A 24,601-nucleotide genomic window follows, 5' to 3' on the forward strand; every position below is an offset into this window, starting at 1 on the left:
GAGACCCAGAAGAAGCTCTTGGCTCCTGGCTTCAGATTGGCTCAGTTTGGCTATTGCAGCCATTTGGGAAGTGAACCAGCAGATGGAAAGTCTCTCTCTCTCTCTCTCTCTCTCTCTCTCTCTCTAACTCTGCCTTTCAAATAAATAAAATAAATATTTTTTAAAAAAGAGAATAAAGTAATTAATCTGGGAGACAAAACTGAGTATGTAATGCTTTCCAAAGAACTTCATCGCTTAGGAAGAGTTGACTAAAGAGAGGGAAGGAAAATGAGCACTGTTGATGACTGAAGCCCAGAGGATACAGGTGAGCTTATTCATCAGGATCTTTGCAGTTTCAAGTGTCAGGAATTCACATCGAACTGTCTTAAGCACAAAGATGTAAAGCAAAGCAGTTCAAAGAAAATGAAGTAGTGGTAGTTTTTTAGTTCATGAAACATGAAAGGCCAAGGTTAGAGGAATGAAAGGATGAATTCAGAGACTCAAAGTCATCCCTGGAGCATAATCTATGATTTTCTCCATCCGTCGTTTCTACTCTCCTTGCGTTAAGCTTAAATCAGCATCTATTTCTATGCCAGCCCCAGGCACCTACATTGTTATATTCTGCTAGTTTCAAGCTTAGTAGATAAGATTTTTCTGTCCTGGTAGCTGCAAATAAAGTCATAAGTTATAGTTTCTTTCTTTTTTTTTTTCAACTTTTATTTAATAAATATAAATTTCCAAAGGAAAACTTTTGGATTAAAGCAGCTTTTCCCCCCCATAACCTCCCTCCCACCTGCAACCGTCCCTTCTCCCACTCCCTCTACCATCCCATTTGTCGCTCCCCTTCTTCATGGAGGAATGACACTAAACCCTGCCTAGGTTTCCTATCCGAGTCACGGCACCATTATGTTGCTCCCCCTCTTCGTGGAGGAACGACACAGGACCCTGCGCTGTTTTATTGTCTGCTCGGCCCTCCCCGGGTTTGCTGCTGGTCCTTCCCGGGTTGGCTACCATCCCTTCCACCTCCGTGGAAGGGCGGTTCCCCCTGCCACTTTCCCCACTTCCGCGGGGGAGCGGCACACGGCCGGCCAGCTCTTTCGGGGGCTGCACAGGTGTTCCTTCAGATAGATGTTCCTGGTGCATGTTGTCTCTCTCCTCCTTTATAGTCCTCTTCCACCAATCTCAACTCTGCTACCCACACGCCGAGTATGCTGCTCTCCTCTAATCAGGAGCAGGATCAGCTCCTGCAGGTCATCACTCAAGATGGCGAGAGGCAGCTGCGTAGAAGTTGTTACTCCCTTCTCAGCGCCATATTGTGGGAGAGCAGATGCATAGAATAAGTCTTAATTCCAGTAACAGTCTAGTCTGAGTTGCTCCCCACAATTCCCCCTTTCTTTTTATTTTTTGGCGTTGATACGCGCCTGTCTTCGGTGCCCCGCGGCACACACTCTGCTCTGCTTGCTGGAGTTGCCCACAGGTGCTTACAAGCCCTACCAATCAGGCAAACCAAATCCGGGTCCTCTTTTCGCCATGTTGTGAGGAGGTTTTTAGGTGCTGATGCGTGCCTGTGTTCGGTGCCCTGCAGCGCATGCTCTGCTCTGCTAGAACTGCCTGCAGGTGCTTACAAGCCCTATCAATCAGGCAAACCAAATCCAAGCCCTCTCATTGCCGTCTTGTGGGGAGACTTATTGGTGTTAATTCGTGCCTGTCTTCGGTGACCTGCAGCGCATAAGCTGCTAGCCGCCCGCAGGTGCTCACCACCTCCCTAATCAGGCAGACCAAATCCAAGCTCTCTCATTGCCATGTTGTGGGGAGGCCTTATTTTTCTCTATTTCTCTACCTCCGGGCATTCCTATTTCTCCTATTTTACTTCTATCTGCCAGCATTCCTATTTCTCTCATTTTACTTCTAAACTTCTGTTTCTCTTATCCCCGCGGCTTCCCGGCGCCCACCCCGAGGCTGCTTCTCGGCGCCTCACCACTCAGCGGCTTCCCGGCTCTGCGCGGCTTCCTGGCTCTGAGCGGCTTCCCGGCTTCGCGTGCTCCGCGGTCTCCGCGCCCTTTGCACCCGCACCACGGCCTTTGCACCAGCCCCGCGTTCTCTCTACTCGCGCCTCGTGCGCTCTCCCCATTCGTGCCCTGCGCGCTCTCTGCGAGTCACATAGCCTAGCTCACGTTTCCGCCACCGGTATTCAGTCTAAGTTCCCCGGGCTAACCTGGCGAATTCAACCTAGCTTACGTCTCCGCTTCGGTTTGGCTTCCCGTCTTTTGCTCCCCGGGCTAATCTGACGGATTCCAACCTAGCTTACGCGTCTCTGCCTCTGGTTTTAGATTTTCGCCTTTTGTTCCCCGAGCTGACTTGACGAATCCCAACATAGCTTACGTCTCCGCTTCAGCCTGCCTCCGCGGCTTCATTTTCCCTAACATTTTTCTCTACCCACTATGTTTCCTAACTTTTCTTCCAACAATATTCCCCTCTCATTTCTCCTGGCTTCTCCCCGCAGTCCGTATCCAAGTCTAAGTTTCTTCTAGCTTTCACTTTCGCTTTTAATCTCCTAGCTTCCCCGCCATAGTCCATATCCGAGTCTAAATTTCTTCTTGCTTTCACTTTCACTTTCACTCCTAACTTCTTTCCCACAGTCCGTATCCGAGTCTATGCCTAGGCTTTCAATAGCTTCTTCCGGCACCTTTTCCGTCCGGCTTTTCCCTAGGCTCTTTGCTAGTCTCTCTCTCCGGTATTTTCCCACTTCTTCCCGCTTCTTCCCTCCTAGGTTCCCTATCCGAGTCACGGCACCATTATGTCGCTCCCCTTCTTCATGGAGGAATGACACTAAACCCTGCCTAGGCTTCATATCGAGTCACGGCACCATTATGTCGCTCCCCCTCTTCACGGAGGAACGACACTAAACCCTGCCTACGTTTCCTATCCGAGTCACGGCACCATTATGTCGCTCTCCCTCTTCATGGAGGAACGACACTAAACCCTGCCTAGGCTTCATATCCGAGTCACGGCACCATTATGTCGCTCCCCTTCTTCATGGAGGAACGACACTAAACCCTGCCTAGGCTTCATATCCGAGTCACGGCACCATTATGTCGCTCCCCCTCTTCGCGGAGGAACGACACTAAACCCTGCCTAGGTTTCCTATCCGAGTCACGGCACCATTATGTTGCTCCCCCTCTTCGTGGAGGAACGACACAGGACCCTGCACTGTTCTTTTGTCTGCTCGGCCCTCCCCGGGTTTGCTGCTGGTTCTTCCCAGGTTGGCTACCGACCCTTCCACCTCCGTGGAAGTGCGATTCCCCCTGACACTTTCCCCACTTCCGCGGGGGAGCGGCACACAGCCGGCCGGCTCTTTCGGGGGCTGCTCAGGTGTTCCTTCAGATGTTCCCTGGTGCATGTTGTCTCTCTCCTCCTTTATAGTCCTCTTCCACCAATCCCAACTCTGCTACCCACACGCCGAGTACGCTGCTCTCCTCCAATCGGGAGCAGGTCCTACAGTTTGTTGGTTGAACTGGAGGCAGCTGTGTAGAAGCTGTTTACTCCTTTCTCAGCGCCATATTGTGGGAGAGCAGATGCATAGAATAAGTCTTAATTTGAGTAACAGTCTAGTCCGAGTTGCTCCCCACACCATTCTTCATGATTCATTTTCAATTATCTTTATATACAGAAGATCAACTTAGTATAAACTAAGTAAAGATTTCAACAGTTTACATCCACACAGACTCACAAAGTATAAAGTACTATTTGAGTTGTAGTTTTACCGTTACTCGCATAGTACAACACATTAAGGGCAGAGATCCTACATGGGGAGTAGGTGCACAGTGACTCCTGTTGTTGATGTAACAATTGACACTCTTATTTATAATGTCAGTAATCACTTGAGGCTCTTGTCATGAGCTGCCAAGGCTATAGAAGCCTCTTGAGTTCGCCAACTCCCATCTTATTTAGACAAGGCCATAGTCAAAGTGGAAGTTCTCTCCTCCCTTCAGAGAAAGGTACCTCCTTCTTTGATGGCCCGTTCTTTCCATTGGGATCTCACTCGCGGAGATCTTTCATTTAGGTGATTTTTTTTTTTTTTTTTTTGCCAGAGTGTCTTGGCTTGCCATGCCTAAAATACTCTCTTGGGCTTTTTAGCTGGATCTGAATGCCTTAAGGGCTGATTCTGAGGCCAGAGTGCTGTTTAGGGCATCTGCCATTCTATGAGTCTGCTGTGTATCCCACTTCCCATGTTGGATTATTCTCTCCCTTTTTAATTCTATCAGTTAGTATTAGCATACACTAGTCTTATTTATGTGATCCCTTTGACTCTTAATCCTATCATTATGATCAATTATGAACTGAAATTGATCACTTGGACTAGTGAGATGGCATTGGTACATGCTACCTTGATGGGATCGAATTGGAAACCCCTGGCACGTTTCTAGCTCTACAATTAGGGGTAAGTCCGAGTGAGCATGTGCCAAACTGTACATCTCCTCCCTCTCTTATTCCCACTCTTATATTTAACAGGGGTCACTTTTCAGTTAAATTTTAACACATAAGAATACTTGTGTGTTAATTAAAAGTTCAACCAGTGGTATTAAGTAGAACAAAAATACTAAAAGGAATAAAGTAGTATGTTGTTCCTCGACAGTCAGGACAAGGGCTGATCAAGTCATTGTTTCTCATAGTGTCCATTTCACTTCAACAAGTTTCCTTTTAGGTGCTCAGTTAGTTGTCACAGATCAGGGAGGACATATGATATTTGTCCCTTTGGGACTGGCTTATTTCACTCAGCATGATGTTTTCCAGATTCCTCCATTTTGTTGCAAATCACCAGATTTCATTGTTTTTTAACTGCTGTATAGTATTCTGTAGAGTATAATAATTTCTTTATCCAGTCTACTATTGAGGGGCATTTAGGTTGATTCCAGGTCTTAGCTATTGTGAATTGAGCTGCAATAAACATTGAGGTGCAGACAGCTCTTTTATTTGCCAATTTCATTTCCTTTGGGTAAATTCCCAGGAGTGTGATGTCTGGGTCATGTGGTAGGGCTATATTCAGATTTCTGAGGAATCTCCAAACTGACTTCCATAGTGGCTTTACCAGTTTGCATTCCCACCAACAGTGGATTAGTGTCCCTTTTTCCCCACATGCTTGCCAGCATCTGTTGTTAGTTGATTTCTGTATGTAAGCCATTCTCAACAAGGTGAGGTGAAACCTCATTGTGGTTTTGATTTGCATTTTCCTGATTGCCTGTGATCCTGAACATTTTTTCATATGTCTGTTGGCCATTTAATTTCCTCTTTTGAAAAATGTCTATTGAGGTCCTTGGCCCATCTCTCAAGTGGGTAGGTTTTTTTGTTGTTGTGGAGTTTCTTGATGTCTTTGTAGATTCTGGTTATTAATCCTTTATCAGTTGTGTAATTTCTCAATACAGTCAAAGCAATTTATTAAAAACCTATGGCCAGCATCCTATTGAATGGAGAAAAGTTAGACACATTTCCACTGAGATCTGGTACCAGACAGGGATGCCTACTCTCACCATTGTTATTCAATATAATAATGGTTTCCCAGCTTTTAGGCATACAACTCTTTGTAGTAATTTCTGATGATTCTTTTACTTAGTTGCTGATTTCCAGCTTTATTGTATTGAGGTCCAAGAAGATGCATGGTATGATTTCAATATTTTTTTTTTAATTTACTGAGACTTGCTTTATGGCCTAGTGTGTGGTCAGTGCTACAGAAAGCTCCCTGGACTGGAGAGAAGAATGCATATTCTGGAACTATAGGATGAAAATTTCTGTTTTAGTTTGCTAATGATCTCAAACTCAAAGCATGAAAACATTATTATTATTTTCCTTAAAAGATAGCATTTTTCCATTTTTTAAAAAGTATTTTTGTTATCCATTAAAATAGTGAAAACAAAAGTAAGCACATATATTTTAGATTCAGAAGTTTTGGAGGAATCTTATACTCTAAAATTCATTTAATGGTAATTTTAAAAAATGACTTAGAGAAACTTCTTAGTTGACATCATAAATTGGTATGAATATAGATTTTTTAACTGTCATCCTGGCATTTCCCAGTTGGTGAAGAATATGGTTGCTTTTCACAGAAACGTTTTATATCTTAGAATAATAGTGATGCCATATGTATCCTGTTACTATATCCTTTTAAAAATGATAACTTTAAATTTAAAAATAATATAAAAGACTACTGAATGACATAGTTCAACAAAACTGTTACCTGTTCCTGTTCTTAACAAGTGACATTTTTTGTATCTCGCACCTATTTCATTATGTTATTCTGCTTGTGAAGATTACCAAATTTCTACATATAGACTCATTTTGTTATTTATTATTATAAAACAGTATGTGTCATCCTTATTTTCTGATGTGATGTACTACAAAAGCAGTGCTATGATGCATTCTGACACTATGAATCTTACTTTACTATTCATATATAATATAAATATGAAAATTAATTTGTATTACCATAGGCAGGGGTAGAGAGCCTTTTTTCCTACCAAGATACTTATAATATCATTCTTAGGCCATACAAAATTATCAACTTAAAAATTAGTCTGCCCTGGATTAATTGAATTTCAAGTCCCATCAGCAGTTGTGTTGGCAAGGACACATCAAGCAAACGTGCTCTGCTGTTTCAAGTGTATGTGTTCACAGTCAGAAAAGCAGGTTGTTTTTTGCTTTATCTGTTTAGTATCAAAATTCTGATTTGACACAAGTCCATATTTATTACTAAAAATCACCTATTTGTCGTGGCTCAATTGATCATTATATTCCCCACAAATGCATTACAATAAAATAGGCTTTATGGTATAATTTTTCTTTTTCTGAAAATTCATATACAGCAATTTGGAAACCAGACAGTGTACAAAATGTTCCCCAGATAGCAATTAATCCTTATTAATCCTTATCAGTAACCCCTAAGGTATACTTCAAAACCTTACTGTAAAAAGAAAAAGTTCAAGAAAAGAAAACTGACTCTTACAATCTAAGATGGGTTTGCCTTTGATATTTCTGAGAAGCTTAAAAAAGTCTCTGAACATCACTTTTCTGGAATAAAGCAGGGAATAGTAACACTACTGTACCTATTCAGGGCCATTTTTTTTTAAAGTACTCCATTGAAAGCACAAATGTTAGAAGTTCTTCCTAACCTAGATTTTTCTGTTTTCTTGCTAATTCTGCTGTCACAGGAATCATTCTCCACCTGCCCAACTGAGCCGCCACCATTCCTGTTACCTTAGCACTTAAATGGCAGGATACCAAGAGAGCACTAGTGGTGTTTCATACTTTTCGACATCCAGTGCAGTGTCATTGTGTTTCCACTTCTTGAACTTGCCTACTGCAGTTTATGTGATTCATCTCTGTCCAATTCAGCTATAATCAGATCTGCTTACTAGAAAATATTTTGAGAGGATTAGCATGATAATCACATTTAAATGCTTTATTCCTTAATCTTATTGGGGGATGATGGTAGATAGTGGTAGGATTAGCTAGAGACACCTGAGATTTTGTCAGAGTGCATCATTTTTAAGCTGTGATGGCTTTATGAAGATGTGATCTAGTACTAACTGGCATGTGCTAGTACCATGATAAAGTCTGCCTAACCTACCAGCTGTGGAAAGGATTCAAACCTATATAATTGTTGCAACATGAAACAAATTTGGCTGCATTCTAAATGTAAATCCAATGGAACTGTGTGGTGCCCAGGGTTGACACCTAGAGAGATGTACAGCTTTTCAGGGTGTACAGGTGTGGCTACTCAGTGAATACAAGAACACTTCCAAATGATAATGGAAAATGTAATTAAAGATTAAGTATATTTTGGTGCAAAAATGTTGAGGGGATGGCATTGTGGCATGGTGTGTTAAGCTGCTGCTTGTAATGCTGGGATCCCATATTGGTGCCAGTTCGAGTCCTGGATTCTCCACTTACAATCCAGCTCTCTGCTCATGTGCCTGGGAAAAGACCAGAAAGTGGCTGCTGTGCTTGGGCTCCTGCACTCACGTGGAAGACCCAGAAGAACTTCCAGGCTCTCCATTTTGGTCTGGCCCAACCCTGGATGTTGCAGCCATTTAGGGAGTGAACCAGTGGGTGGAAGATATCTCCCTCCCTCCCTCCTTCCCTCCCCCCCCATATATATTTATATAATTATGCCTTTCAAATAAACTAAATCTTTATTTTTTTAACTTTTATTTAATGAATATAAATTTCCAAAGTACAGCTTATGGATTACAATGGCTTCCCCCCATAACGTCCCTCCCACCTGCAACCCTCCCTTTTCCCACTTCCTCTCCCCTTCCATTCACATCAAGATTCATTTTCGTTTCTCTTTATATACAGAAGATCAGTTTAGCATACATTAAGCAAAGGTTTCAATAGTTTCCTCCCACACAGAAACATAAAGTCAAAAATACTGTTTGAGTACTAGTTATAGGATTAAATCTCAATGTACAGCACACTAAGGACAGAAATCCTACACGAGGAGTAAGTGCACAGTGACTCCTGTTGTTGACTTAACAAATTGACACTCTTGTTTATGGCCTCAGTAATCACCCTAGGCTCTTATCATGAGCTGCCAAGGCTATGGAAGCCCCCTGAGTTCACTGACTCTGATAATTTTTAGACAAGGCCATGTTCAAAGTGGAAGTTCTTTCCTCCCTTCAGAGAAAGGTACCTCCTTCTTTGATGACCCATTCTTTCCACTGGGATCTCACACGCGGAGATCTTTCATTTAGGTTTTTTTTTTTTTTTCCAGAGTGTCTTGGCTTTCCATGCCAACAGAAATGAAAAAAGAGCAGGCGTAGCCATCTTAATATCGGACAACATAAACTTTACCACAAAAACTGTTAAGAGAGACAAAGAGGAACACTATATAATGATTAAGGGATCAATTCAACAGGAAGATATAACAATTATCAATGTATATGCACCTAATTACAGGGCACCGGTTTATTTAAAAGATTTGTTAAGGGACTTAAAGGGAGACTTAGACCCCAATACAATAGTACTAGGGGACTTCAATACTCCACTCTCAGAAATAGACAGATCAACAGGACAGAAGATCAACAAGGATACAGTAGATTTAAATGACACTATAGCCCAAATGGATCTAACAGATATATACAGAACTTTCAATCCTACAGCTAAAGATTTTACATTCTTCTCAGCAGTGCATAAACTAAATCTTTAAAACCATTTGAAAGTCACACATAGGGGCTGGCGCTGTGGCAAAGCCGGTAAAACCACCACCTGCCATGCCGGCATCCCCTATGGGCACTGGTTCAAGTCCCGGCTGCTCCACTTCTGATCCAGCTCTCTGCTATGGTCTGGAGAAGCAGTAAAAGATGGCCTAAATCCTTGGACCCATGCACCTGCGTGGGAGACCGGGAAGAAGCTCTTGGCCCCTGGTTTCAGATCTCCAGCTTCAGCCATTGCCGCCATTTGGGTAGTGAAGTACCAGATGGAAGACCTTTGTCTATCTCTCCCTCTCTCTGACTATACCTCTACCTCTCAAATAATAAAATAAAAATCTTATAAACAATTATATATGACTATCTTTTTAAAATATGCATTTTTCATGAACTTTCTGAAGACCTCTTGTATCTGTTGAGTGAAGAAGATGAGTGTTGTCTGTAAATTAACTTTTTGCAATCTAGCATTAAATTTTGAAGCCACTAAACAAGCATCTAGCATTGGGCTTAACACTAATTTTAACTGAAAGCAAACACTCTAGATTATTTTCTCCTTATATTTCTTTGGTTCTCTAAAAATGAGATACTATTCTCATTTCTGAAGGTTATCAGTAATGCAGAATTTCCTTAACTAATTCCAGATGTTTTACTTATCTCTTTTAAAAGCACTGTAAGTATGTGATTTTCGATCTATAGGACTTTTACAAACTGAAGGCTTGTTTTAAGGGGAAAAAAATCATAGAGCAGTAAGTACCATTTGTTGACCACTTTACATCTAATCTCTATGCATAATTCTTTTACCACCATTAACTCATTTTATGTAATTCTGCAAACTTTAAGTAGTATTATCAGATTTTACAGATGAGGCAACTGAGTATCCAAGAGCTTAGGCATCTCAAGTCATATCATACTGTTAGGATATGATATTACCAACATTTGAAACCAAGTATGTCTGATGATAAAACCCATGCTAATCACTTGACTATTACACTGTAAAAGACAAGGTCTAAGAAAATTCATTGCACTAAAGTACTTCCCAGCCTCCAAGCTGCATGTAAATAAGAACTACCAGAAACTATCTCCCTGTCTTTTTTTGAAGTGTTTGACTTTGCTTACTTTAGGGATCATGGAAGAGAACACAGGGACATAGCATAGCACACAGGAAAATAGGGACCAAAGTATTCTTGACTCACAAAGGCCTCCTTCTTCCCAGATTCCGTAAGAAACAACAATAAAATGTGATTCTCTTCTCTTACTAGAAAGGCAGATGCAGATACCAAGGTAGATACCAAAAGAGCGATGCAAATACCAAGCCAAAAGTGGGTTAGAGCAGAATGAACTGTCATTCTGAAATAAGTACTCAGCCTTCCTCATTCAAGCATCAGGTTTGCTGATGTGATGACACTAGTAGTGTGTTTCCCCTGGATGTTGTCTGACAGATGTTGAACTGAGAACTCCAGTATAAGAGTTTGTTGGCAGCACACAGGCTGCCATAACCTTTCACATGCTCAAATGTGTGGTAAGACTTGAGGTTCAAAAGTAGAGCTTTGCACAGGTATAGTCTCTTGCCCTCAGTGTGTGCTTACTGCTCTTAAAAACAACTTTTTGGGAAAGCTTCCTGTTTGATGTGGACAGTGGTGAGAAGTATTTATATAATTGTGGGAAGAAATGCCTACCTAATGAGCTAGCCTTTAGGCTTGGGTCAAAGTGAACCACAGTACAGCTTTCAGACGTGCACTGTCATATTCATAGCTTCTGCCTGTACATGGAAGGGGTGTGTTGATGTTTCCATATATATATTTTTTAAAGTAGCAAAGGTGTGAGTGGGATCTTTGCCTCCACTGCTTCTGATGCAATGAGGATAGGGCTTGGCCATCAGTCTTCCCGACCAGGAGACACCTTTCCCCCTCGACCTTACTAAAGCCACAAAGGTAGAGAGGAAAACCCATGTTCATTTCTGTCAGACACAGAATCAGACGGCTTACAGGTCCCTCATAGCATTAAATGAACGTCCGAATACAGCATGAGTCAAATTTGTTCTGTCAAGCTTATTTTAGCCATAAAGGCAGTTTATAAAATAATGTCCTTTCTGAGTTTGTATTTGAAATGGAAATGAATATACTCTCAGTTTTTATATGAGCAGTTTTGAATAATCTCTTTAATTTTAGTATCCAATGATTTTTTAATTCACAAAACATTTTTTCCTCTACAGATACAGTCCTCTGAAGGCAGAGAATCTAATTCATTAAAACCTGAAAATATCTCTCTTGTGTTTTCTCTCCATATATGTATCTATATGTCAATGGCACACAACCAAAGAGGAATCTTTGAAAACTTCATGGAATCTACATGTTATGAAAAAACTATCCATCTATTTCAAACTTTTGGGGACCCAGAATTTCTATTTTCTATAATCTTTTGAAGTCCTCATGTATAACTATATAAATTTATTTATGTATATCTGTATACGTGTGTATATAAGTATGTATGTGTATACATGTATATATCTTCCTGTGTATAAATATCTGTATGTGTGTGTAATATATATGAAATGTTCATTTGTAAGGTATAAAATGAAATTCCTTGAACTGCATAAAATTATTTATACTTTTATTTTTTCTTTGATGTAGGCCATTTTCAGACTTACCCTTTACTCTGGTATCTCATAGATTCAGATACACAGCTACTGAAATGACAGGTGGCCTGTTCTACTTGTGATGGCCTGTGCAGATGCAGAGAACTATTGCATAGTGTTAACGAGATATACCTGTCTATGCACTTCTTCTTTAGCAGCATCTGCTAGACAGCAGTATTCACAAGAAGTAATAGAAGTTGACCAGTCATCACCCCACTAGACATTTTTTATTGCTGTGCTATAATTTGTTAAAATTATCAGAGAAGAAATTCAAGTTTATATGATACCAATTCTATATACCACCTTTATAATGCCATAAGTTAAAAACTGCTAATATGGTGACATGCAATTTTTATTTATAATTTCCTTTTAGTTTACAACTACTGAATAAACATGTGTTCTTGTACTTCACTGCCTTTGCTGTGCCCTGGGGATATAGCCAGGAGAAAGACCAAGCTGCTGTTAGCCTCATGGAGCGTTCAGCCTGGCCTGGTGGTACAGCTATCTGTACAGCAATATTATTTTACCCTCAGTGTTGCTGGTCCATGTTGAATCTATAGGAGTTCTGCATGCGCCTGGTTATTGAAGGCTATACTTTAAAGAAGCATCTACGTGATTATAGATTTTAATGATGGCCCCCCGGGGAAGATTCACTATACTCAGAAGTTATTAGAAGGCCCTTTGGGTAAACTGAAACACCTGGGTTCCTTTTCTTTCCTGATAGAGTCCGATGTGGAAGGCCTTGATGATCTAGGTACAATTTACAGCAGCATTGACCAGCAGCTGAATGAAACAATGAGGCGCCGCAGACACGCAGGAGAAAACGATTACAACATCGAGGTGCTGCTGGGTGTGGATGACTCTGTGGTCCGTTTCCATGGCAAAGAGCACGTCCAAAACTACCTCCTCACCCTGATGAACATTGTGAGTAGCGACTCCTTTCTGAGGCCTTTTCATCTTTCCCTTCACTTCTCTTGCTTTGTTTGTGTCCTTTGGAAACCTGTGTGAGAGCTTCCATGATTATGCCCCACTTCCCAAATGTGTATAACTGCATTAAATGTGCATATTGATCTACGTATTCCAAAACAAGAATGCAGCCAGCGCCGTGGCTCAATAGGCTAATCCTCCGCCTTGCGGCGCCGGCACACCGGGTTCTAGTTCCAGTCTGGGCTCCGGATTCTGTCCCAGTTGCCCCTCTTCCAGGCCAGCTCTCTGCCGTGGCCCGGGAAGGCAGTGGAGGATGGCCCAAGTCCTTCGGCCCTGCACCCACATGGGAGACCAGGAGAAGCACCTGGCTCCTGCCATTGGATCAGTACAGTGCGCTGGCTGCAGCGCGCCGGCCGTGGCAGCCATTGGAGGGTGAACCAACGGCACAAAGGAAGACCTTTCTCTGTCTCTCTCACTGTCCACTCTGCCTGTCAAAAATAAAAAATCAAAAAACAAACAAGAATGCAAAGATAAAGGGAATGCAAAGCAAGCATTCTGGTTGGTTGATCAAATAGTTTTCCAAATGACACATTTTTTTTTTTTTTTTTTTTTTTTTTTTTTTTTTTTTTTTTACAGGCAGAGTGGACAGTGAGAGAGAGAGACAGAGAGAAAGGTCTTCCTTTTGCCGTTGGTTCACCCTCCAATGGCCGCCGCGGCCGGCGCGCTGCGGCCGGCGCACCGCGCTGATCCGATGGCAGGAGCCAGGAGCCAGGTGCTTTTCCTGGTCTCCCATGGGATGCAGGGCCCAAGCACCTGGACCATCCTCCACTGCACTCCCTGGCCACAGCAGAGGGCTGGCCTGGAAGAGGGGCAACCGGGACAGAATCCGGCGCCCCGACCGGGACTAGAACCCGGTGTGCCGGCGCCGCAAGGCGGAGGATTAGCCTAGTGAGCCGCGGCGCCGGCCCAAATGACACATTTTCAAAGCCATACTGAGATGGAATTATAACATGGATTATGATTTTCATTTTGTTCTGGTTCATCAAAACGCTCAGGACTCTGTCCCTCTGTCTTGAAGTAGACCAGGAAGGATGCAATTGTTCTTCCTGACATCACTTTGTATCCTTGGAGGAAGAAGAATGATTTATGCCTGCTAACTCTATGTAGAATGTTGTTATTAGAGCTTTAGAATAAACGTGGTTTTTTCCTCCAGCAATTTAAGACAGAGGTAATGTATTTACGAAGCACACAAATATTGGCAACAGCACTGCACAGTTTTCACAAAGTGCTTTTAAGCTTGTCCTTTATTGCTCCCTGATGACCTTTATCAGATTCAGAAGAGATTTTGTACACATCCTCAAGCCAGTGTTCTTTTTTTTTTAATTGGCAAACAGCAATTGAGGAGAAATGACATAGGAACAGCTACTTCGTCTAAGAATAGTTGAGATAGTAGTACACTATATCTTATACATTTTACTTGATGCATTATGAAATATATATCATAATGATCTTGCAGGTTTATTACCTGAGCCTACTCTCTGTACACCTGTTCCCTGCCCCCAATGTTTACTTTTGTTTTAGCTATGCCTAAGAATAGATTTCAAACAAGTATACTGGAATAGAAAAAATTTGATATCATGAATCATGATTTATTTATATTAATATTTAGGTATGCTAAATATATTTTTGTTCATTGAGACGTCAACTTAAATGACTGCCAGTATACCATAGTGAAGGGGAAAATGAGTATAGAAATTCGCATTCAAACTCAAATTCAAATTTAAAATTTGCTTGTTTACTCGCACTGATTCTTATTAGGAAGACAAAGGAACACACACAAAAGAAATTCTTGCCTTGGCAATAGGTGTGTACAGAGGATCATTGTTGGTGAATTACATGACCATTTCCAACTTTTGACTGTTAACTTAGTGTATGACTTACTGGTTGTTTAGCATTGGGCGGGCTGCTTGGCCTGCTGCAGGCTCCCTATCTTTATAATGAGAACAGCTATAGTGTTGCAAGGATTCAAGGATTAAATATAAGTCATGTGCTTTGCACAGTGATATATACCAGCACATAACTATACAATTGTATTTTGATTTTCTATGTCAAATATACTTCCTAAATCATCTGAAATCTGAACTTCCCCTGGAGCTCCTGTGCTCATTTGCATCATTCATTCTACCCCTGGACTGTTTCCTACCACTAGGGAACCAGGCAGATCAGCATAGACTTGTCACATTCCTGACTGGTGCTCAGAACTCCCTAAGGCTGTTGGAGTTTTGCAAAAGAAATTTGATGTGGTCCTTCTCACAGATCTTCCGAATAATTGAGGAGGAAAGAGAAGTTGAAAAAAAAATATGTTAGTAAAAGGGATGGTATTATTAAGACTTGTATCACAAGTATTATATTATAGATGTCACAATACTTCAGGAAAGGGAGAAATGATAGTCATCCAATAATGAAATGGTCAGACTATTAAATTGAGGCTAGGAGGATGAGGCCTAGTTTTATGTCTAGTTCTGGTTGACTATGTGACTTTGGATAAATCAGGAAACTTCCTTGCTCTTGGTTTATGTGTTTAAAAAATTGATTCATTGAGATGTTTATAATTTTGTAATTCATCACAAAGCTGGAGGGCAGGCATTTAGCCTAGTGGTTGGCACCTCTGCCTTGGAGTGCCTGGGTTCAGTATCTGGCTTTGGCTTCTAACTCCAACTTCCTGCTAAGGCAGAAAGCAGTGATGACTCAAGTAGTTGAGTTCCTGCCACCCAAGAGGGAGACCTGGATTGCATTCCCAGCTCCTGACCTTCTTTAGGCTCAGCCCCAATTGTTGGGGACATTAGAGTAAGGAAACAGTAAGTAAGAGCTCTCCCTCTTCCTGTTCTTCCGTCTCATTCTCTATCTCCCAACCTGTCTCCACCAAGCCCACCCAATGCCCCACCCACCCACACCTCTCTCTCTCAAGTAAATTTTTAAAAATAGTATCAAGGTCATCAAAGAAAAAAAAATGGAGGAACTTTTAACACTTGGAGAAGTGGGGTGAAGGGTATATGGAAATTCTTTGTACGTGTTTCACTGCGTTTTGTCTAAGTCTGAAATTATTTCAGAATGAAAAATTAAAAATAAATACATAAAGGAACCTGTGATGTAGTGCATCCCTTGTTTCATTTATTTTGTTTTTAACCTTCAAAGGTTATAATATTTGCAGCAAAACCGATGACCACGGGCACTTTCAGTTTTGCAGCACATACAGTGTTTTCTCAGTCTCTGGTTTAAATCTGTCATACAAGAGTGTTAAGAATCATGTATTTATGTAAATTAAATGATTCTGTGACAATTTAAAATTTGGGCTATTTGAAGTTCAACATCTTTTCATTTGATTAATGTTGATTTAAATTTTTTCTTAATATAAAGAGAACAAATTAGAAGTAATTCATAGATACAATCCCAAGAACAGAGTGATACTTCCCTCCATCCCTCCATTTCCCTTTCTTTGTTTTATAACTTTCGTGATAGCATGTTTTAAATTAATTTATAATCATAGGCTTAATGTTCCGCTAAGTAAAGATTTCAACAAATTAAAAGCAGAAAGACCACTGTTTAGCAGGCATACATACAATAGTTGTAACATCAATCAAGTTCTGACACGTCAGTTTCCCTCACATAAACACACAAACACACACACACACATAAATATAATTTTTTGATTATTATTTATGGCCCTTGCCTATTTTCTTCACAACTATGGTCTTTTTATTTTTTATTTATTTGACTTGAGGAGGGCTGAGCCAAAGCTGAAGCATGACAATAGGAAGGCGATGAACACCAGGGGGATTTTGTATTCGTCAGATATATCTCCTGTACTTATTCTGCTGGGACTGTGTTGATTTAGGAATCTGTTGAAGAGAAAGAGAAAGCAAGAATCATATTGGTTCAGTTAAGGTTCTCTGAAAACATTTCAAATCCAGAATTGTAACCAAGTAATTTAAAAATCAATAAAATGTTTATGAAAAATTCCAGTATTGGCATAAAATTCTATTACATTTTGCACAAATATGTTAATTGTTTGCATGCAGAGCTTTTTATTGATCTATTGATCTCTTGAACTATACTACGGTGAGGCTATTCTAGATTCAGGGAACCTGTGGCTTTTTTTTTTTTTTTTTTTTTTTTTTTTACAGGCAGAGTGGGCAGTGAGAGAGAGAGAGAGAGAGAGAGAAAGGTTTTCCTTTGCCGCTGGTTCACCCTCCAATGGCTGCCACGGCCGGCGCGCTGCAGCCGGTGCACTGCACTGATCTGAAGCCAGGAGCCAGGTGCTTCTCCTGGTCTCCCATGTGGGTGCAGGGCCCAAGGACCTAGGCCATCCTCCACTGCACTCCCGGGCCATAGCAGAGAGCTGGCCTGGAAGAGGGGCAACCGGGACAGAATCCGGCGCCCCGACCAGGACTAGAACCTGGTATGCTGGTGCCGCAAGGCGGAGGATTAGCCTATTGAGCCGCGGCACCGGCCTGTGGCTATGTTCTAAAAACTCATTCAGAAACACTGGACAGAGATGAGTATAGGCTCTTTTTTTCATGTATTTATTGCATGCATATGGCTCTGAGAGTCTGCTCATTTTTAGATATGGCCTATAATACAAATTTTTATATAAAACATTATTGCAAGGAAACCACTCAAAAATTGGTGGTAATTATCCACCAGTTCTGCTTTGGGTATTTAGACAGCACCTATAAAAGTAAACAGACCGAAGAAACTGCAACAAATATTTTTGGAATTGGAATGAGTTTGGATATGTAGTCAATTAAGATGATTTGAATGACTTTTCAAAGGGAAGTTTAAATTTTAGAAAAATAACATTAATATATAAGTTTCTCAGGAAAGTCTTTATAGTTTGGTCAAGAATGTCACTGTCTAGGGTTTGTTAGAATTTTTCCAAATTTCCCATTCCTCAAAAATCATATGTTGGTTTCCACAGTATTTTACCCTGAGAGGTTTTTACCCTTTTGTTCTTGGCAATTTTTTTATATTTATTTATGTATTTGAATGGTAGCGTTACAGAGAGGCAGAGGTAGAGAGAAGTCTTCCATCCACTGGTTCACTCCCCAGATGGCTGTAGCGGCTGGAGCTGTGCTGATCCGAAGCCAGGAGCTTCTTCCGAGTCTCCCATGCACGTGCAGGGGCCAAGCACTTGGGCCATCTTCTATTGCTTTCCCAGGCCATAGCAGAGAACTGGATCGGAAGAAAAGTAGCCAGGACTCGAATGGGTACCCATTTGGGATGCCAGCCCTACAGGAGGCAGCTTTACCTGCTACGCCACAGCACCTGTTCTTGGCAATTTAAGAACAGGAAGCACAAAAATTTAGTAAAGATGATGAAGTAAAAACAACTCCTCTACATTTTAATGTTTTATTTGAAAGGAGTACAAGTTAGTGGTGTTGTGTCGTGGCATTTTGTTGTACTAGAACATATTAATTATTTTATCAAATTATTAAATGAAAGTTAACGATTTGGACTTAAAAGATATGTGTTTATTCCGGTCCTTTGTAGAAACTAGAATTTCTCTCTGCACACATAACTAGCATTTGCCATGATTCGTCTTGCTTTTTGAATCACTGACACTTCTCTTTCTTTATATGTCCATTTATATACATTTTGGTGATAATGTCTAAAAGGCATCACTTTTTTTTGTCATCCTTTCTTTGCCTCTGAGTTCTTCCTGTTTAATATATTCACTTAGAATAAAGCAAAGTTTAGAGAAATATTGACTGTTCCAAGATTGACTAAAATGAAACTACTTGTCTTGTTTCTTGTCTAATCATCCATAAAGTAGTGATTGTCACAATTATTAATAAATTACTATTGGGATTTTAAATTCACATATAATGAGACTACCAATAGAATATCGAACCTATGCTATCTATGTAAAAGTGAATGAATGCATTAAGCATTTAGTGAACCATCAGTACAATGTTTCCTGCTCCTAAGATGCTTATGAATGAAGAGAAAAAAAAATAAGAATCATGGTCCTTTGCTTTTGGGAAGACTTTAACAGGTGTGTTAATGTAACCTCTTCATTTCATGTATGGAGAAATAGCACATATCTCCTATAATGTTTTGATTAGAGTGTCCATTTTTGATTCAAGGAAATAAGATATATCGGCTTTGGGCAAAGCTCATCTTTTCAAAATTTTTGTACTGAGTTAAAACCAAGGCATTGAGTAATGGATATGGTGGCAATTACAGTCCACTCCCATGCCTTTGCTCTTTGTTCTCAAAATAACCTACTTTCCTTTATTCTTTTCCCTGCCCCCCTTTCTATAATTTCTGGTAGCATTTCATTTGTTAAGATCAGGATCAACTATCAGCTCCTGTGAATCTTCCCAAATTATTTCCACCTTAGTGTAATTTGTAGATCCTTGAAAATCCTCCAATAGATTGTTTACTCCTTGAATGCAGTTATTAAGCATATTTTTATCTTCATATTTACAACATCAAAAACAATGTCTTCAATATAGTAGACAAGTGATAAAATTTTAATTGATTTAATTTCTAACATATATTTTAATACTGTATTCCAGGTATACAGAGGTGAATGCCACACAATAGCAAAACAAAACAAAATTTCCTGCTCTGAGATTACAGACTGCTTAGAAAATCAAATAAACACATCATAGATTATGTAAGAGGTATTCTGGATGCAAAATTGTTTGCTAGAAAAGAGAATGATGGGGAAAATGGCTGACTAAAGGTTATGTAGAGAAATGGTGGACCAGAAAGCCTTGTCTCAAGAAGTGATGGTTAAATTGAGACTTAAAGTAAAACAGAGCCATTGAACAATGGCATGTGTTTCAGTAACTAAAAGAAGGCCATTGTGGCTCTAATCTGCTGTACAAGAAGTCGCATGGGGCTAGAAGATAGTTACCTTGTGGGCTGTAGAAGTGCAATTTTAAGTGCAGTGCAAAGTTTTCGATAGAAGTTACTCTCTCTCCCTCTCCCCGCCTCCCTTCCACCCACTGCCCAGTCTCCTGTCCCTGTCTCTGTTTTCTGCACCTTGACAAAAGTAGATCACAGAAGTCTGGGGACTCATTGGAAATTAACTGCAAACATGTTGGCAAGAGATGATAGCTGGACAATAGTGATTATCCTAATAATGGAGAACTTATGATGAAATCAGTAGGATTTGCCAGTGGATCAATAATGGACTGAGGAAAAGAGAGGAATCCAGTTATTTCCACATTTTTGGCTCAAACATTCTCTTGGATAATGATGCCTTTTATGGGGTTATGTGGAATCAATGTTAGAGATGCAGTCTTTGAAGGTATTTAAGAATGAAGATTTACACCTTTTTAGCCTTGCTGTGCTCGGATTCTCTTCTCAAAAGTTTACAGGAATTATTCAGTATTCTTCAATTCCTAAATGTGCTCATTTTTAGCCTGAGTTCACAGATGAGACTGGCATTTAAAGTGAGGTGAATTGCCAGTATCAGACAATTCACATGTAGCAGAGTCGAGGCTGAAGCCCAGATGGATACCTCTGACTTATGAGCCCCGTACCCTCCCTGGTCTTCTCTCTCATTAGAAGTTTGAAATGTTTGATGAAAGCACTTAAAAATGTTCATGGAAAACTGAATTAAAGGATGCTTATTTGATGCAAAAATATTTTGAAATGCATGCATTAGTTTTTCATAATTCACTTTTTTTTTTACTTTTTTTTTTTTTACTTTTTTTTTTTTTTTTTACAGGCAAAGTGGACAGTGAGAGAGAGAGACAGAGAGAAAGGTCTTCCTTTACCGTTGGTTCACCCTCCAGTGGCCGCTGAGGCTGGTATGCTGCAGCCAGCGCACCGCACTGATCCGAAGCCAGGAGCCAGGTGCTTCTCCTGGTCTCCCATGTGGGTGCAGGGCCCAAGCACTTGGGCCATCCTCCACTGCACTCCCGGGCCACAGAAGAGAGCTGGACCGGAAGAGAAACAACCAGGACAGAATCTGGCGCCCCGACCAGGACTAGAACACAGTGTGCCGGCGCCGCAGGCAGAGGATTATCCTATTGAGCCGTGGCGCCAGCCTATAATTGACATTTCTGTGAACTTTTTGAAGACCCCTACATATATCCCTTGCCAGAGAAAATTGTTTTACCTGCTTCTGTGCAATATTATAATACTCAAATCATTGAAATGATGATACAGTTTCTTCCTGGTTGAATCAATCCAGTTAGCTATCTAGTTTAAAAGTCTGGCAGGAGGGTGGACAGGTTTTGGTGGTTAAGAGAATAGATGTCGGCCAGCGCCGCAACTCACTAGGCTAATCCTCTGCCTTGTGGCGCCAGCACACCAGGTTCTAGTCCCGGTCGGAGCGCTGGATTCTGTCCCGGTTGCCCCTCTTCCAGGCCAGCTCTCTGCTGTGTCACAGGAGTGCAGTGGAGGATGGCCCAAGTGCTTGGGCCCTGCACCCCATGGGAGACCAGGATAAGTACCTGGCTCCTGCCATCGGATCAGCGCGGTGCGCTGGATGCAGCGCGCCAGCCGCGGCCATTGGATGGTGAACCAACGACAAAGGAAGACCTTTCTCTCTGTTTCTCTCTCTCACTGTCCACTCTGCCTTTCAAAAAATAAAAATAAAAACAAATTAAAAAATAGGCGAATCCTCTGCCTGTGGCACCGGCACCCTGGGTTCTAGTCCCGGTTGGGGCGCCAGATTCCGTCCCAGTTTCCCCTCTTCCTGTCCAGCTCTCTACTGTGGCCCGGAAGTGCAGTGGAGGATGTCCCAAGTGCTTGGGCCCTGCACCCACATGGGAGACCAGGAGAGGCACCTGGCTCCTGACTTCGGATCAGTGCAGTGCGCCAGCCACAGCGCGCATGCTGCAGTGGCCATTGGGGGTGAACTAAGGGAAAAGGAAGACCTTTCTCCCTGTTTCTCTCTCTCTCACTGTCCACTCTTTGTGTCAAAAAAAAAAAAAAAAAAAATAGATGTCTTACTTTCACAGTGCCACATGTTCCCTGTCAGCATCACTCTGTTGTTGTAGCAGGTATCCTTGTCATTTACTGAGATCTATGCAGCAATCTTCTGTTCTGTTGTGTCACTAACATATTCAGTGGCAGTTCAGAAAATTGAGTCTATGCCTTAATTTCCAGATTTGTGAAAGAAAACGAAAATAAATCATTTGAAATAATGCCTCCCAGTACAAAAATGCAGCCTTATACTTCCAAGAAATCATAAATAACTAAAGATTGATTCTTTTGTATCTTGAGATTGGTTACTTATGTTGGAAAATAAACTAATAGCAGCATAAATGTGTTGACAGGATTCCCAATATTTCTTTACAGAAAATACAAACTCCCCAGAAGTGCTGTGGTTCTATAATGGACTTGTTTAAGGGTTAGCAAATATGTTTGGTTACTGGTTACTTAATGATGACTAAATCAATATACTGCCTTTGATTTCATAACCAGTGTTTCTGAAAACACTAAATGTGAGACAAGGCAATTTTATCTGGAGGGTATATATATTCAGACAACTAGCAAATAATGTAGCATTTTTCCATTTGGGATCAATATCTGCAATTATTTCTTAGACTTGATTTCACATCAGTGCTCTGGGCATTATTTTTAACCTAGCATGACTAGCCTCCCTTAGGCCAAGTCATGTTAGATTCTTGGGAGGCAAAAATTAATAAACCTTAGGACTTTTCCACAGGGAACTGATTCTAAAAGTTAAAATAAACATAATACCAATCAAATGTGATAATTTCTTCAAAGGATTCAGCCACAATGCACTATGTAAACATGGATTGAAAATGAGGGGATGTGGCTGGAAAGCAATGCCAATCAATGGCTGATGAAGTCCTCCTGGAAGATGTGTCCTCTGAGCTGGACCTGAGAGAATGAGTTGGCATGTCCCTGCTAGGTTGGAACGTGGGGGACAGCTTGTAACAAGATGCTCAAGGTGTTATCCATGGTGTTTGGGAACTACTCTGGATTTGTCTGCATGATAACATGGAAGGGTATTTACGGGAGAGGACAGAGGAAGATGCTGCATAGAGAAGCTGGGGGCGACTTTAGAAAATCATATGTAACATCCTAAGGACTTTGGTTGTTATCTTGTTAATGAAGACTTCTACAGGTTTTAAAGAAATCAGTCTGTGTCTTCAAAAGGAATTCTGGATGCTTTAGAATAATTTGGAGGACTGAGACTGTTAGACACTGGACTATGAACATAGACACATAGAATCTCAGTACCAGAAATAGAGGGCTTACCATGATTTCTCTGGGTCTGCATTCCCCATTGTGTATACTATGCATGCCTATCTCAACAGACTGTCATCATATTGAACATACTGCCTCAAGGAAACATTGCAGGGCGCACACATCTATTCAAGCCACCCTTGTATAAACATTCACACCTTCCCAAGACTGTCCTGGGCCCATATTTCCAGGAGCAAGTCCTCACATTGCAAATTAAATGAACCCAGGCCGGCGCTGTGGCTTAATAGGCTAATCCTCTGCCTGCTGCGCCAGCACACCGCGTTCTAGTCCCGGTTGGGGCACCAGATTCTGTCCCGGTTGCCCCTCTTCCAGTCCAGCTCTCTGCTGTGGCCTGGGAAAGCAGTGAAGGATGGACCAAGTGCTTGGGCCCTGCACCCGCATGGGAGACCAGGAGAAGCACCTGGCTCCTGGCTACGGATCAGCATGGTGCGCCGGCTGCGGCACGCCAGCCGCAGCAGCCACTGGGGGGTGAACCAACGAAAAAAGGAAGACCTTTCTCTCTATCTGTCTCTCTCACTGTCCACTCTGCCTGTCAAAAAACAAAACAAACAAAAAAACAAATTAAATGAACCCAACAGCATACAGACAATGTTGCTACCTAAAAAGTGCCTGTGATTTTTCTGGAGCACTGTTCACTGCCCCCTTTCTCCTTTGGTTTTGCAACCTCTAATTTCCTTCTTGAGGTCCACACATGCCCATTTCTTGGGATTTTAGACTGACCTTTGCCTTGCCTAACTTACTCCAGTCTTTATCTTTTCCCAGGATCCTTGAACATACAACCAGTTTTTTACCTTGCAGAGAGAACTCTGTTTTTCATTCATGAAGGAAAATAATCAGTACTTCCTGGGTTTTTCGTTTTAGCTCATTTTTACCAAGGTCAGAAGAGTTTGTAGCACTTTGCAGCTAGTTCACTGCCTATTTTGTTCCTTGCAAAGCTCCTTTGTTACTTCAGTGAGGTAAATGCATAATTAACATGAAAGACTGGATTCATGTTTATTGAAAACATCTATCTAGACCTTAAAGTCTTTCTTCCTGGAGGGCTAACAGAATGGACCCAAATCACTGAAATACAGACCTTTATAAAAGTTTGAACAGTTGCTGCAGTACAAGTGAGTTGGATACATACTAAGCTGCTGAGCATGAAGGTGGCAACAGGAGAGAGATGCCTGTAGGGCTCGATGATGGAGTAACTTAAAGAAGAGGACTGAATCAGGAATGACTGAGACTTCAACTGCGATCAACTATTCAGAACAGAAGAACAGGTGTTAGAAAAAATGAGCTTTAAGACATAAAGCTGTACTTCTAAAGGACAGGCCTGCTACTGAGTTGAATACATGGGTGTGGACCATGATAGAGATGAATCAAGGTTAGATCAAAATGTGCAGTTCATCAGCCTGCAGGTTCTGGTTAAAGAAGCAGCAGTGAAAACACTGTGTGTAAAGTGTGTGAGAAAAGAAGAAGGTTGAAAAATGAAACTTGGAAAAGCACTGTATGGGATCAGCAGACAAGGATGAGCTAATATTTCAAAAGATATAGAACAGAAACATTGAAGAATTCAGAGATAAATAGTGCCTAATGCTGCAAAATATTCAGA

General features: G+C 41.2%; 1 protein-coding gene across 8 annotated transcripts in view; it reads left to right on the top strand.

Annotated features, from left to right (window-relative positions):
• Positions 1-24,601, top strand: part of ADAMTS3 (ADAM metallopeptidase with thrombospondin type 1 motif 3) — a 319,865-nt gene that overhangs the window by 244,963 nt on the left and 50,301 nt on the right. For all 8 annotated transcript variants that reach the window (XM_070048039.1, XM_008267763.4, XM_051820227.2 and 5 more), the window contains one exon: positions 12,542-12,741. In XM_070048039.1, coding sequence (XP_069904140.1) covers positions 12,542-12,741 — 200 coding nt within the window. The remainder of the gene's footprint in view (positions 1-12,541; positions 12,742-24,601) is intronic.

The sequence above is a fragment of the Oryctolagus cuniculus genome, chromosome 8, assembly GCF_964237555.1.
Source record: "Oryctolagus cuniculus chromosome 8, mOryCun1.1, whole genome shotgun sequence".
In the NCBI taxonomy this organism is placed as follows: Eukaryota; Metazoa; Chordata; class Mammalia; order Lagomorpha; family Leporidae; genus Oryctolagus; species Oryctolagus cuniculus.